Here is a 16,807-nt window from a genome sequence, read left to right on the forward strand (position 1 = left end):
ATCAATTCGGTCTAACATTCATCTAATTTCCAAACACAGTACGTTTATCTCCTAATTATAACATTCTGCATGAATTGTCTATCCACAGAGCCAAAGGCTTTTTGATGTCAATCAATAAAATCGAGCCAGATTTTGAACAGGTTTCTGTACAATTCATCAAATCATAAATCAGTCTAGTTATTTCCCCTAAATATCTCCCTTCTACAAAGTCTGTTTTTTATGGATTATTTGTGGTAGAATCTTATAATGCTATTGATTAAGTGGCTGCAAGAGTTCTAAGGTCACCAAGGAGTTGAGATTGATAATACGATGTGCCTTTGAGATTGACATCCAATGATCTAGGGAAAAATACCAGCGCCTTGAGCATGTACTAGTTGCATGGACATGTGCGCTATAGAAATATCCTATACCAAAATAAAAATAATATTAGTCCTTGTCTTTGTGTAGTAGATAAAGATCCAGATTCATATCCATAGTTTTATGAACTTATCAAGTATTTCCCTAAATCATTCCAGAAGAATTTGATAAAACATCTCCTGTAAAGCCATCTGAGCCTGGGTGTCGTACAAAGCGATCTTAGTATCGCTAAAGTGATCGTAACTCCCATATGCCATAGCATAGACTTACGACTGGCGTATCGCTAACGTTGATTTGTAGAAGGGCATCCTGGGCTTTTACCATTTTTTAAGAGCCAAATATATTTCATTATATACTCATGGAAAAGAATAAAGGAACGCATGATTAATCTAAGCTTATTTAATGTACTTGTATTGAATATGACCACATTGTGACACAAATGTAGAGCAGGAAGGTTTCCCAAGTCAGTATCCCATGTGTCCTCCGCATCTGTGACTTGCTTCAGCACACCTGTTTGGCAGATTCCGAGTGAGTTTACGTGTGACAGCTCCAGGAATAACTCGCCACTCCTCTACCAGAGCATCATACAACTGATTGAGATTCTGGGGCTGTACCTGACGGCCTCTCACTCTTCGACCCAAAACATCTCAGGGGTGTTCAACGGGGTTAAGGTCCGGACTTTTCGATGGTCAGGGCAGAATCCTCACGCCGTGGTTCCTCAGACATTCAACTGAAACTTGAGCTGTGTGGGGCCTGACGTTATCCTGCTGAAACTCGAAGTTCTGTCCGACACGTTGTTGGAATGGCTCAACTGTGTGCAACAGCACCTCATCACGGTAGAAAAGGATAAATAGTTGTGAAAAATGAAATTCAGTGATGACACAACTTGATTCCCGAAACTGTAAGCTTTGCATATTTTACCGGTGGCACAGACACAAAAACGAATCAGAGTTCAATCAATCAAGCTTTATTTCGGTACTGAGGAGGCCTCAGGCCTATAGTACATTAAATATATTCAACTTTCTTATCATCATGCTTGATTAATAAAACAATTTAAATAATTCAATAGAGAAGAAAATTTATCAATTAATGGATGGACAAAATAGTATTTTTTAATATATTTTACATATAGTAATATATGCTGGACATACAAGACGAAAATTATATTCGCCGTCTATAGCATAATTACAGCATCTACAGTAGAATCGGTTTGATTTTTACATCAAATATTCTGAAAAATGATGTTAAACTTAAATCCCCGAGTATTTATATATTTTTCAATATATCTATAAGTACCTTTCGTGCTTGAATAGGTGTTATGTGTTGTCTAAGACCTGACTCGACAATACACATGCACAGTTATAAATGATTGGCGACACATGTCCATGTTCTTTTCCAATAAATCGAAATTCGATATTGCATTACATGAAAACAGATTTTAGTGCATATGGAAAGTACTTTCCTCTTTTTTCTTTTTTGAGATGGACTTAGACCAAACATAGGCTGCTTAGGATATGTAAAGCCCTGTTCGTTGGCTGTTTAAATGTTTAAATATCTGCTCTACAAATAATCAAATCTGGACCTGACAAGCCAGGGAACCACAACTGATGACATCCCTACTGCTGTTGAGCCTTGTAAAGTTTGGGACACATACATAGTCAGGTTCTATGTCACCAGACTCTACTCTAATCTACACTTACACAAATACTTGCTCTTAATGGATCTGTTATTACATAGATATGCTAAAATGGAATTGATACCAGTTCGTATGATCACTTTAAACCAAATTAAATGAGTATGAAACAAACTCCAGCAGTCTTTTAATATTTGAATGAAACATACCACATACCAATTGTTATGATCAATATTTATAAAACACGTGTAAATATTAACATAAAATGTTCTTGCTATAGGTGCATTCAGGTTGCCTGGCGTCTTCAGTCAATGTTCCCCAGCATTCCATCACTGGTGACTCTGGAACGAAAAGGTATGAGTGTAAAGCCGACAAACGTTAACAAGAAAGAATCATTCTTTCACAGAAAAGAGTGCTATGGTCAACAGCAAGTTACACAGTTACCGTATGTCGAACTAAGTCCTTATTTTACCATCTTTTAACGTATTTTTGTGTTACAAGTGACTATTGTATTGCCGATATGACGTTAAATATTAACTCACTCACTCACTCACAAGTGAATATTGATTAACTCCACATTCACCCATATTCAAACTCTAAGACATCCATGTATGGACTCAATCAGTGAAAACTAATTCCTTACAAAAATGATTCTAGGAGTCATTCGACAATCTAGTGGCTTTGGCCTATCCTGGAAAATGCTCTTCGTTGGAGCCCATTAATGAAGGAGATGTCGGGTTGAATATTTATTCTCAAATTAACATGCAATGTCGCTATATAATAACTGATAGACCATTGAAAAGATGACGGACGTGGTCGAGTTAAATCACCGTGATTTTGGTTTTAATCCGCAGGTTTGAATTCAAGATTCGATCTAATACGATTTAGCACCAAAACCTTATCGTTGCGTTTCCCATGTGTGGGACACGTTTGCAACCGAGTTTATGTAATAACTGTGTGAAAATGCTATATCCGATGTTAGCCACAGATATGAAAGACTCACCTTCATGTCCCCTGGAACAGGTATGCGTACATAAATGTAAGCATATAATGGCCTAGTTTCTCTTTTAAGAAGTTCATACGTCAGTGAATTTAACCCATCTTTTGTCATTCTTGTTCTTACTCCTTTCAACAGGTTTCCTCTGCAATGAAGATTTGTGTCTGGCTTAGTGGTAATAACCAATCCATGTACACATATGAATCTTTAGGACTAGGGGCGGTGGGGTAGCCTAGTGGGTAAAGCGTTTGCTCGTCACGCCGAAGACCCGGGTTCGATTCCCCAAATGGGTACCCCGCCGTGATGTTGCTGGAATATTGCTAAAAGCGGCGTAAAACCAAACGCACTCACTCACTCACTCACTTCAGGACTAAATGTTTCTAAATCTGTCCTCATTGTGTATTCATGTACCCGAATACAACACTGACAGCACTGATCATTTTACTCAGTGGTAGCCAACTTTCATAATGCTGTTTCTTGTATAACGCTTCGTTCACAATTAAATCTCATATACCAGTGTGATGTATTTACAACTCACGAGCATGGAGGGTAGACTGGAAGTGCTTTTACTCCATCTTAAGCGTCACAAGCTGTACATGCCGCTCACAACACTCATTTTAGAGGTGTGATATTTTATTAACGCTTCAATACAACACATGACATCTCCCTTTCCTATAAACTATAAACTTAATAGCAAAGTCAACTTTACTGTTAGAGTCACTTGGTTATGATGACTTGAAAATAACCATAATTTATGAATTAACAAAGTCACTGAATCTCTGTGGTGGTTTGACTATTCAACTGGACCTGGTGACAGTAACAGGTTCATCGTTGGCAGGTGTCACCTTCAACTCGGTCCGGTTGTTGTCATCATGTCTCATCATCGTTGTTGTGACGTCATGTTGTGGCTGTTGTAAGGCACTTGGCATGATGTTCTGAGTAGTTTGTTTATCCATTTGAGAATTACCATTAGTAAAAGCTTTGGTCAGCTTGCACTGTGACCTATTCTTTCTGAGCTGTCATTTACTTGCTGTTTCAACTATGTAAGATCTGGGAGAAGAATGCTTTGCGGTCACCATTGGTGGAACCCACTTTTGCTGATGTTGAAACACAACTTGATCACCAGGAGTCAAGGGAGGTGACTCCTTACACCTTCTATTGTCATAATAGAATTTCTCATTCTGTTATTTCTGTTGGAGTTTCTCTCTGACATCAGTTGCGAATTCAGGTTTCAAGAGCCTTGCTGCAGTCGGTAGAGTACTTTTTTAGCGACGTCCTAAGAACATCTGTGCAGGTGATAAGCCGATTTCTTCTATAGGAGTGTTTCTGTAGCCAAGTAAGGCTAGATTTGGATCACTGGCCCTTTTAATCAGGCTTTTTACAGTCTTTACTGCTCTTTCCGCCTGTGCGTTTCCACGGGGGTAGTATGGACTACTGGTAGTGTGTGTAAAACCATACTTCTTGCTGAACTGATGGAAATCCGAACTGGAGTACTGGTGTCCATTGCCACTTCATCTGGAACATCATATATGGATATTTGCTTTTTCATGTATGAGATCACATTTACACTTTCTAAATTCTCCACTTTTGACACTTCAGGTTATTTAGAGAAGAAATTCAGAGTAAGAAGATAATGGTCTCCTTTCCATTCGAAGAGATCGGCAGCCACTTTCGACCAAGGCCTTTCTGTAAGTCTGGTGTGATCATAGGTTCTTTAGCATTAGCAGTTTGATGCAGGGCACACTTTTAATATTTAGACCACCATTTCTCCTATTTGTGAAGTCATCCCAGGCCAATACAATACATCACGGGCCCTAGCCTTGCTCTTGACTATTCCCATTTGTGGTTCATGAATTTTATCCAACATTTCTCTTCTCATTGATGTAGGTACAGTCAACTTGTGAGACGTGAATAGTAGACCATTCAAGCTTGAGATTCCGTCTCTGAAAGACCAATATTCACCTAGTCCTTGAGGTAGACTTTGTTTGGCGTTTGGCCAGCCTGGGAACACCACATTCTGGAGATTTTGAAGCACATTGTCTTCTTTAGTTGCTTGTTTGAGTTGTGACTGTTTTTCTTCAGAAACAGGTAAGTATGACAGCAGATTAACAGCGTTAATGTCTATTTCAAACACTAGAAGCTCTGAGTACTCATGCAAAATTTATCTTCTAATATTGCAACAAAAGCAAAAGTTGCATCTATTTTGTGCTACTTGTTCTGCTTTTGGAATACAAAGGAATATATTTTTAAAATATTACCAGATTCTGTAACCCGCCATATGGTACTCAGATTGATACTTTGTTGTAATGGTGTCAATTCTCAAATTAGTTATTGAAATGAAAAATATTGAATTAAGGCCATAACGCGATTAAAGTGTTCAATTAATTATTCCGATTATTCTTGTAATATTCGGTACGTAGTTCACAATGTTGTTTGTTACTGAATAAAAGGGTGTAAAAAATGTTACCTGTCCTTGTTCACATGGTTGGTTGGATCTCGTTTATGTTTCACCATCTTATATCGACCAATCTCTGCTGGCCCACGTGACACTTTCATACCATGTAGATGAACTCTACAAACAAATATGTATATATATATTGGTATTTGTGGATTTAAAGGCAGGTAATTGCTTCAGTTGGTATGGCGTGTTCGGAGGACGAGGACCAACGTTCAGTGTTAGTTTGAATGTGAACATTGACTAGCCTTGGCATGTGTTTATGACGGGGGCACCAATGGGGCAGAAGAAAACCCTGCTATCATCATTCTCTGATAATAACAAAGCGATAAAACCCACTCCATGCGAAAACTCGATTGTACAACTCCGACCATATTATGAGCTTGCTTATGAATTACTATCAGTGAGTGATATAAAGTCGCACCGTGACTATGAAACCTACAGATTAATATTAAAAAACAATATGTAATGATATGAAATTCTAAGATGCTTCGGTGAAAGATCAAAGGCGCCGACAATACATTATCAGACGATAATGTGCACTTTTTGCATTACGTTACAATGTATTGGCGTCACTACGCTATTCTAGTCTGTCCCCTCGTAATCGAACACTTTTGCATTACGTCACAATGTAACCGACGTCACGATGCATGTCGGTTGTCATCGCCTCGTACAGCCTCCAACAGTAAACTACTCCGAAGCGTCCCCGTACTTTAACTATAATAGTTCAGGGCGAAAGTGTGCTTTATTGCACTATACATGATGGAAGAGCGAGCTGTATTTCTTAAACATGTCGACAAAGGACACAGTATAAAGACGGGCTACATATCACCAGCAACCATGGAAACATTTCAATAAACATTCATGAGTATATATGCTGTGGCCAATATGGCATCGTCTTAAAATTACCTCTTTAAATCTGTACTGACAACCCACGTCGGTGTAACCGACAGTTGGCTCTATTTTGTGTAATTTATTGGTACCTACCTAGGGGCCCCACTTCTTTTGTATCAGATTCCGGAAGTAACTTCTAACAACAGGTTTATTAAGTCTGTATGGGATAAGAAGTGGCGTCACAGTGTGTGTGTGTGTGTGTTTATATATTAAAATGGACACTACGTCCGTCCGTGTAAATTCGTTTTTTCCAGAGGAGAACAAAAAACCGTTCACATTTTCCTCACCATGGCACATACATAGGTCTGGTGGTGAACTGGCCAATTGGTAGCATTAGATTTCTGAATATAATACTTTTTTTGCGCTTTCCATGGCAACAAGTCTGACTTCGAATAAAATTGGTGTTGGTGCTCTTTATGGAACAGAACTTTATAAACCGTTTATCATTTCTTCACCAAATTTGGCACATAGGTTGTGCCTTTTGTGGTTTTGGATTTCTGAATATTTGAGTAAGAAACAACTTTCAGTAATTTCAACTTTCAGAAACTTAATATGTGCTAAGAAAGTAAGGTGCTGTCAAAATATTACTCCTTAAAATTGAGCTTCCTTTACAACTTTAACGGAAGTGCCTGCTACTCTGTGTCCCTGTGCAGTTTACATTTCCGACAGACATTGACTGAAAATAGTTTAGTTTTTGAAAACTTAAAACCATTTCGTTCTGACCAATCATTAATTCTATTCAGACTTAACTGCAATTGTATTTTAATCTCGACATGACACATCAAAATCATCTACTAATATTGATCCATCAAAGGTCATCATTGATCATCATTTAATACTCTAGATTAGCTGTTTTTTTTATACTGAACAAAGTTACTGATAATACGCTACCTTGTGGCACACCCTGGTCTTAATCATATCAATCAGACATGGTGGAATCTACACGAGCCGATCTGTTAAAAAGGGAGACAAACATATTGTAAACGCCTCTCAGCCCCATTTCATGAAGATCTTTTTAAAATTCCATACTTCCAGGTCGTATCGTACGCTTTTTCTAAACCGAAAAATATGGACACTGTGTTGATTATTGATAATATAATGGAAAAGTTCGTTAAGAATGCTAATTAAATGGTTGGTTGTTTTTTCTGAAACCACACTGGATATTTGAAATAAAGTTATTTGTTTCTAGGTACCATATTAATCGGCTGTTGACCATTGGAAACAATAGTCTTACAAACACAACTAGTTAGCGATATTGGCCTATAATTGGAAGGATCAGCTTGATTACCGCCAGGTTTTGGAATTTGAATAACGACAGTATTTCGCCACGGTGAAGGGAAATTAACCGTTGTTCAAATCTGATCAAATGTACGTAAAAGCGTTTCTTTTATACGTAATAATATTCGTAAACAGGATTCTGGCAAATGTATATTATATCTGATAGTGGATATTGTCAGCACCTAGTATCGTGAGCTTGCCCTAAAGCGGTAGGCAGTTGTGGATGGAAAAAATATAATTACAGTCGGTTAACGCTGTGATGTAAATATGTCCATTTCAATGTGACATTTGAATAACAGCCACAGGAACCCTGCGCAAGAAATCAAGAGTCTATACTGTCAATTTAACTTTCATCCTGAGCTTGTGTTTGCGAAAATGTGAATATTTGCTGGCCAAGCAGTGGCATCCGTTTCAATGACACGCAGAGATTGGTCAATTGTTTTACCTGTAAAACACGGGCACATACCTTACAAATCAAAAGTTGTTGTTGCATCGGACATATTTTCATCAAATATGGAAATGCAATACAAATATCTGTGAAAAATGGAACTTGAAACCTCTGCTAAGACTTTGAGAGTTGTGACGGTGATGAAGCACCTTTTGAGCAACAGCTGAACGACGGAATTTGGTATCTTCATGGAAACAGCATGGTTGTTTTATGTGAATGTCATTTTTTATGTTTATCACACTGCCAAGCACTCGATTCATTATTGCTCGTTCCGTTTGCCAGATGCCAATAAATGTAACCTGGCAATTCCACACTATAATTAATTGTATTTTATATCTCACCTCCTATATATATCATCATCCTCGCAGCCCCATCCGAAGTACAAATTCGACCAACCGTTCACTTTGATCATTTGATCCTTCGTCAGTGATACAACCCCTCCGAACGCAGATGGGTACGGAAGCCTAGATAAAGAAACAAGCAAAAAGAACCAAGTAAATGATCTGATTGATAACTGTTATTTACTTAAGGTAGTTATCAAGCAAACCTACAAACATATAGCCCAACAACTTAAGGCAGTCGTTGTAGTAATGATGCAGTCATGATACAGTCTGTTTCAACAATATTGTTTGTTACGCCCATGGTTCTTCCACTGACAACAGTGTTGGTTGTTACGCCCATGGTTCTTCCACTGACAACAGTGTTGGTTGTTACGCCCATGGTTCTTCCACTGACAACAGTGTTGGTTGTTACGCCCATGGTTCTTCCACTGACAACAGTGTTGGTTGTTACGCCCATGGTTCTTCCACTGACAACAGTGTTGGTTGTTACGCCCATGGTTTCTTCCACTGACAACAGTGTTCGTTGTTTCCACTGACAACAGTGTTGGTTGTTACGCCCATGGTTCAACAGTGTTCGTTGTTATGGTGATACAACCACTGACAACAGTGTTGGTTGTTACGCTCATGGTTCTTCCACTGACAACAGTGTTGGTTGTTACGCCCATGGTTCTTCCACTGACAACAGTGTTGGTTGTTACACCCATGGTTCTTCCACTGACAACAGTGTTGTTTGTTACACCCATGGTTCTTCCACTGACAACAGTGTTCGTTGTTATGGTGATACAACCACTGACAACAGTGTTGTTTGTTACACCCATGGTTCTTCCACTGACAACAGTGTTGTTTGTTACACCCATGGTTCTTCCACTGACAACAGTGTTGTTTGTTACGCCCATGGTTCTTCCACTGACAACAGTGTTGGTTGTTACGCTCATGGTTCTTCCACTGACAACAGTGTTGGTTGTTATGGTGATACAACCACTGACCGTATTGACCTTTATGACACAGTCATGATGCAGCCATTGACAACAGTGTTGATTGTTGTTCCACTGACACAGTGTTGATGATGGTTCTTCCACTGTCAACGTCTCACAGTCATGATACAGTAACTGACCACAGTGTTTGTGGTTCTTCCACTGACCATAACTACTACATCTTAAAACAGTGTTTGCTGTTATGATACAGACCTTTTTTAAGATCTTTGATGCAAAAATAAACCCAATTTTAACGTATGGAGCAGAAATCTGGGGATTAGTAGACTTTCATCAAATAGAAAGAAAACGCTTGTATGCATGTAAGAAATATCTTGGTGTTAAATTGAATACAGTTAACGCAGTGGTTTACGGTGAATATGGCAGATATCCTATACACTTGTTTAAAGCATAAAAGTTGTCACATATTGGATAAAACTGTTAAACATGCCTCCATATCGTTCAACGAAAAAATGTTGTAATATGTTGTTATTGTATGATGAAAATGGACAAAGAAACTGGACATCTCATGTTAAGAACTTCTTATTCTCTATTGGCTTTGGAAACGTTTGGAATGCACAATATGTAGAATCTCATACGTCATTCATGCAGTCGTTAACCATATGACTTAAAGATATATATCTTCAAACATAGTGTGAGAAAATATTTTTGTCAAGAAAATGTTTTTATTATTCACAATTTTAAAAATAGATCTATTCAATGAAGTATACTTATCATGTGTTAATATAAAGAAATTGAGGCGTTCACTGGCAAGATTCCGATGTTCATCTCACGATTTCTTCAATGAAAGCGGCAGATATAAAAATGTTAAAAAAGAAGATGTACACTCTGTAATTAAAATGAAGTTGAAGATGAATACCACCTTCTTCTCATCATGTCCATTGTATAATTCAATACGCTGTAAATATATTAAAGGTATTACTATGTCCATCCAAATATCATAAAATTCTCTACTCTTATAAGAATTAAAAATCAAAATATATTACAAAATCCTGCAATGTTCATTCACAATGCAATGTTGTATAGAACAAAAGTTTTATCAGTGTAATGTAAATATATTTATTTATGTAAATCCCTATCATATATGGATATGTACAATAGGCCTGTGGTCTCTTCAGTACGAAAAAGAGGATCGGTTGATACAGACATCAATAGTAAAAGTTGTGATACATTTATAAAACATCCAGAGAGAGCAGTGTTTGTACCTTTGATTCAGTTATGATACAGTGTCAACAGTTGTCGTCGCGATACAGACACTGACCACAGCGTTTTCTGTTGTAATGAAATCAAGCTGCATCCACTGTGATCAGTGTCATTTAGATGTCATTTTAGAGGCAGTGGGGATACAGCGGTGGCAAGACACAACATGTTTCTGTTCATAGATTAAAATATATGAATGCTGCAAATGGTTGGATGATCCTGGAACACTCGGGCCTATTCCACAGAAGTTTATATTGATCATTTGCCATTGCACCTCCACATATTCTGAAACTTCACTGAGCTCTGAGTCAACGAGTCAACGACGTCTCTATCAACCTAACCACTGACAGGTAGACCGTCATACAGATCCTAAAACAAATATACCCAGTACATTCCATGCAAATCCAGATAACCACGGTTCCAGGGTCTGTACAAATCTGCTGAATACACAAGCGAGAACAGAATTTGTAATTATCAGTTTATCTGAGACTGAGTCAAGACTGCCTGCTCCTTCCCTGTCCTAGCACCCAGACAACAAGTGTGATTACATTAAAGACATAGAGACACACACTATCTATCGCTTTTCTTTAGTTGGTTCATTGTTTCTCTGAAAAGAAGAGGGGATGATTTCAAACAGTTTGCATTAGGGGAGTGAAAATGAACACCCTTGAAAAGGTGGTGAGGGCAGCGTGTGTTTTGGGGAGAGGTGGTGGGGGCAATAAAGATACCTGTCATGCTTTCATTTGGTATGCCAGTGATGTGTCATGAGAATCTTATTAGATAAGCAACAAGTATTGCTCTGCAGATTTTGTTAGTATCTGAAAATGAAGACAATCTCTTGGCTCCTTTCTATTATTTTTTATGCATTTATTTCAGGAACCGGTTTTTTCGTACAATGTGTTCATTTCAACGACTAGTTGTTTGTCTAACCGACAGGGTGCTGTACAGTCTCATTAAATTCATTCCATATTCAATATTCCATTGTGCAAAATTACACTTTGACGGTTTGGAGTGAGAAGAGACTGACCCTGATCAGGTAAACAGGAAACCTTCTGTTTCATTTTTCGGAGCCACCAAAGCTACCGATCAGGCTTGCTCTACTCAACACGCCGCACACAAACTGGATGCAACGGTCGGTCGGGAGACTTTACATGAAAACCTGAACCTCTGCCATTTTGAAATGAAACGTTCCTTAGGTGACAGTCATGTCTGTATCTTCGAGCAGCAGTACTGAGCCATCAACAAAATCAACACTGACCTTGAGATTGTGTCCAAAACCCTTGGTTTGTTTACAATGCATTATTTTCATAAGTTTTAATAAGCGTCATCAGAGAATCATTAGAAGAATATATGTGTACAAAGTGCATAATAAAATCATGACGATCGTGTTAGACAATCAACGCCCTCCCACTGTCACTTGTAGGTACAGTTTTCGGACATTATTTGTCGTGGGAGTGTGTGAATACAGTGTCAAACCAAAAACCAAATCAGCCAAACCAAAAATACGGTTACAGCAAACATGTAGGTACATGTGGCTTTTTCTCAGGATTTTCATTTCTATTCTGCTCGATGTCCTTCCATGATAGAAAAAGCCATTACTCACTTGTAATTATTCTTGTCGACAGAAACGGCCAGATGACTTGGGGAATTGTGACAGTTGTACAGGTTTTTGTCGTTTTCTGGGATATGATCGACGTCTTGGAATATAAAGCACTGGAAATCATAGTCCTTTAATGCCTCCTTGAAGCCTATGTTCATCAAGATGGCTCTGTTGAAGGTGGTTGGCATTGCCTGCGACAAAACATGAGTTAAGTAAAAAAATAATATCAAGAAGAAAGGCCTGATGATGTACGCCTCTAGGTGACGAGTCTAGATAGGTTGGACACATGTTCCCTGGACCAAACGTACATCACCCTGTTGGATGATTGACTGATTGACTGATCATTACAAGTTCAGTAGGTGTTCGGGCAACTAGGCCCATTTGCACCTTTTCCATCAAAAACAGTTTCTAAAATGTCACAAGTAGCAAAGCTTCTACACGCTTAAATGTAAGCAAGAATGGCATTCTGAATTTCATGGCGAACGATATTGAGAGCTGTAAGAGTCCACCATCCGCTTTCGTTGATTTACATATTTGTAGCAATGCAGTAAATGCTGAGCCACATTATCTAGCTGATATCACACTTTACAATTGTCAGAAATATCTTTATTAACAATATTGAGACAAGATCACAATCTCTAAGACAAAGTCTGGTGAAAAAGAATATATTCTTTCCGATTGTTTCGAGATACATGTGATTTAGTAACAAAACGTTCAATGTCATTGAGAAGGCATCCATTTAGTTACAGCGTTTACCTTACTGACAGTGCATAATTCTGCAGGAGAAGGCAATATTGTCTCCTCCTGTTCTGATTCATCGAAGTCTAGCTAATGCAGCTATTGCTAAATCATCACCAACATGAATACATGTAGGTATCTATGACAATTCAACATCTAAACGATCTTTACTTCATTCATTAAAATGGTCGAGTTTAATGTCAAGTCCTGCCTTCCTGAGGATGAACCTGCCCGAACTGCTTCTGAAAAGCACTGACTGAATCACTGAAAATGACAACTGACCACAGGTCTTAAAATGAATCCAATACAATGCTTCAATGATTGCTGCAGAAAACACTGACAAGTGAACAGCTAATCGTAAAGAACCATCTAGTTTGTCGTTAGCAATGAAGACACCAGTACAACCACGACCGGACACTGGGCACGTTGATCCGTCAGTGGAAATGTGCATGACATTGATCCACTGTAAACGTCGGAAATGTTCCTCCGCTATGGATTTAACACGAGGTGCTGGCTCGGATTTATTTACCAGTTCCAGTACATCAACACAAAGTCATGGAAGTTCAAGTTACTATGGTGGCTTCTTAGACAGAACAATAATATCATCTATGGTAACATCACGTACATTATGATGGAAAGCAGTTCTCTGAGAAGCCCTCCCATAAGGCCCCACACCATCTTTCCAAGGATCTTAAAAATAATAAACATAATCTCCCAGAACAGACGTAGGGTATTTTATCCCAAATGATTTCAATTTCGACATTGATCTAACTTCTAAAGTTTCACCAGATTCAACTTGTAAAACCTCAACAGAGGTGGTTCTGAACATAATCGTAGGGCTTTTGACTAGACAACATCTAGTTTCGCAAATCCATCATCTGAACAGCTCAAGTCGAGGTCTAATGAGGGCACTGTATAACAGTTACACTTTCTGTCGGCATCCCATTATGTTTTGAAACCAGAGTCCCAAAAACCTTGGCTTTATCCTCAAAATCCAAATGAGAACCACACGAAACTAAGTTTGAATTATGAGGAATCTTCTTCTGTGTAAAAATGACTGCAGATGATTTAGAAGCTGGGTTCCTAAAACCCCAATGTACACACCGATTCTGTACAAGATAGAGAGATTGTTGAATGTCGTTGAAGACAGTGTTAACAATACCCGACCGTGAACACAATGCTCCATCACCTGCAGGTTGTGATCTTATGACCAGTACATTGATATTCTCAAACAGATCACTAATCATCACTACATTATATAATTTTGGGCTGATTACACTTCCTTCGGGTGGTACCGTTCTCTAACATTTAAATATACAACAGAGTAGGTCTGTAATTTATGGTCCTTCTACTTTGAAAACGCATAACGTTGTATCTTGATAAACGTTACCTGACGATAACAATTTTTCGTGTAACCGGATGAAATATTCCACAGAGGAAGTACTGCCATCTCTGTTATTAGAGCAAAGCATGGAATTTCTTCTAAAAAGCTTCACAGGTTTTACCTGCTAATGCAAGACTGTTTCATCCTCAACCGGATGTGACATAACTTGAACTGCCAGTTCTGTTTAAATTATTAATTATGTGTATAGTGCAGTAACATTTGGAGATCAGTAACATTATCCGATCTGTAACGTCTCATCACTTGTTACAAAATTGAAACTACCCATAAGCACGTCCGGTTACCAATGAAGACTAACGGAATCTGGTGGTCAGGCTCGCAGCCAGGGCTCAGACATGTCAGCATATCCTAACTGCGTAGATACATGATCATGCTGTTGATCACTGGATTGTCTGGTACAGGCTCGATTATTTACAGAACGCCAACATACAGCTGAATTATTGCTGAGTGCGGCGTTTATAAAACAAGAACAAAGTTAACGAACCACACGTGATGCATGTGGTCTCACCTTAGGCAAGTGAATTTGTTAAAAATTGCCTCTGTTCACTCAGCAGAAAATGGGTACCTGGTGGGATGAGTAATATGACTATTAACCTTCTAGCTCCTCACAGTGCATGGCTTTGCGGTATTGAGATCAGTGGCTATGTAAGTGGCCTTATTATCAGAAATGTCACAATTTGTGAGGTCATTCGTTGATTTTTTGCGTCTGTGCTACCATGCTATCTTAGGACATGATATTGAAAACCATGTTACTGCTAAATGGAGTAGAAACAGCATTCACCCATCGGTTCAGATACAGAAGAGTTTTAACCATAAGCAGATCTATGTTTAATGTATAATCAATGTATTTCACAATAAAACATATTCTATATTCACCTCCCCACCAAAGAAAGAGGGATAACATCATTCACAACAATGATGTTGCCATTTTATTACAATGTTTGAAATACATTTTCCTTACCATTTCTATGACGAAGATCCCGTAGTCTAGTTGCTGCCGTTGCAGAATGGGGTGAAGGTTGTTGAGGAGGACCTTGAGGTGGTGCTCTCGGTCGCGATAGGGAACAATGATGGCCACTCGCTGACGGGACTTACAATCCAGAGGATGGAATCTGCCACCCGGTTTGATTTGTGGATTATGCCTTTTAATATCCTCGAATGATACAGGTTCCATATTGACAGCTAACGCACCGACTGAAACATCCAGGATATTATCATGAATTGTTGCTCCAGCTTAAAAGGCCAAGGAACTGTCCTCACATGTAATGTTTGAGTGTAATGTGTCGGATGTAACACTGGTTTGAATAGTTTTACATTTATATATATTGGCATGCAGGCTTATAGTGGAGGAACGCGAGATGTGATGCAGGATTTGAATAGTCTACTCAGACTTCAGAAGCATGTGTTAATACTCGGGTGCTCTCTAAATTTCAGGATGAAGAACAAGCATTACCACAATCCAAATAACAGACTCGATCTGAGACAAATTCGAAGATAAAAAAACTGTCAAACCTAGAACGGAAACTGGGAACAGTTCAGAAAATCGCATAGAACTATTTAGTAACAATGGTTCACTCGAGGACATGGATGTGTCAGAAAACATCCATCCCAGGGCACACAGCTCGTCGCCCTCGAAGAAAGTAAGGGTTATATCCCCTAAGAAGCCACCTGAAAGGTTATTGTAATAACTAATTTTAATTAAGTACAACAGTTAATCCAGGATTTAACACCCTCGGCATTCTGTCGGCAGGAAACGTATATAAAACAGACGGATATTCTATTTTACCGCTCTGGGGCAGTACCAACACTAGTACTAAGGGTAAAATACTGGAAGATTTCATTTCCAACAATGACCTGTATTTATATAATGATGATTCAAGCTCTTATCTGCATCTTGCAACTTGCACTTACTCTTCTCTGGATTTGTCTCTTGCAGATTCTAACCTATTCAATGAATTGGACTGGTCAGTCCTCAATGACGTTTGTGGAAGTGAGCACTTCCAAACTATCAGAAATAACTCCGTTGACTACACTGATTATTCCTTGTATACAAGATGGAATTTGTCGAAAGCTAACTTGTGCTTATACCAAACTGTATGTAAATTGAAGCTACAACCTGAATGTTTCAGTGATGGAACTCATCCCATTTAGATTTTTTCTGACGTTTGAAATGAGAGATCTGATGAGTGTATACCACAGTCCTCTACGAAAAAACACGTATGGAAGCCATGGTTTAATACCGTAACAAATCGGAAATTGCAAATGACATTGGCGAAACTCTTGCCAAACATTCTTTATCGTCACATTACCTGCAAATATTTTCAAAGGGAAGTTAAAGGTCAGAGTGTCAAAATCCTTAGTGATAACACAACTGCTATCTCTTGTATGTGTCATATGGGAACTAGTCATGCTAATTTGTGTAATAAGGTTACAAGAATACTGTTTGCCTGAAAATGTTTGGTTGACTGCTGC

The 16,807-nt window shown here is 38.6% G+C and overlaps 1 protein-coding gene across 1 annotated transcript; it reads right to left on the reverse strand.

The window, feature by feature from the left end:
- Positions 1-1,461: 1,461 nt before the first annotated feature.
- LOC124269486 (beta-1,4-galactosyltransferase 1-like) lies at positions 1,462-15,518 on the reverse strand. The gene is made up of 6 exons (XM_046704500.1): positions 15,297-15,518; positions 12,199-12,386; positions 8,404-8,526; positions 5,455-5,559; positions 2,994-3,132; positions 1,462-2,331 (listed from the first exon to the last, which is right to left on the reverse strand). The coding sequence occupies exons 1-6, from the start codon at positions 15,507-15,509 to the stop codon at positions 2,320-2,322; spliced, it is 780 nt and encodes a 259-aa protein (XP_046560456.1). The 5' UTR covers positions 15,510-15,518; the 3' UTR covers positions 1,462-2,319.
- Between the last annotated feature and the right edge of the window lie 1,289 nt (positions 15,519-16,807).

The sequence above is a fragment of the Haliotis rubra genome, unplaced genomic scaffold (genome assembly GCF_003918875.1).
Source record: "Haliotis rubra isolate DU_JTF1 unplaced genomic scaffold, ASM391887v1 Scf145, whole genome shotgun sequence".
Taxonomy (NCBI): Eukaryota; Metazoa; Mollusca; class Gastropoda; order Lepetellida; family Haliotidae; genus Haliotis; species Haliotis rubra.

Excerpts from the sequence above, each read along its gene's own strand:
- LOC124269486 (XM_046704500.1), bottom strand. The coding sequence starts at position 15,509 with ATGGAACCTGTATCATTCGAGGATATTAAAAGGCATAATCCACAAATC. Across the intron at positions 12,387-15,296 it reads GGATCTTCGTCATAGAAATG|GCAATGCCAACCACCTTCAA; the intron begins GTAAGGAAAATG and ends GTTTTGTCGCAG. Across the intron at positions 3,133-5,454 it reads AACCATGTGAACAAGGACAG|AGGAAACCTGTTGAAAGGAG; the intron begins GTAACATTTTTT and ends TCTTCATTGCAG.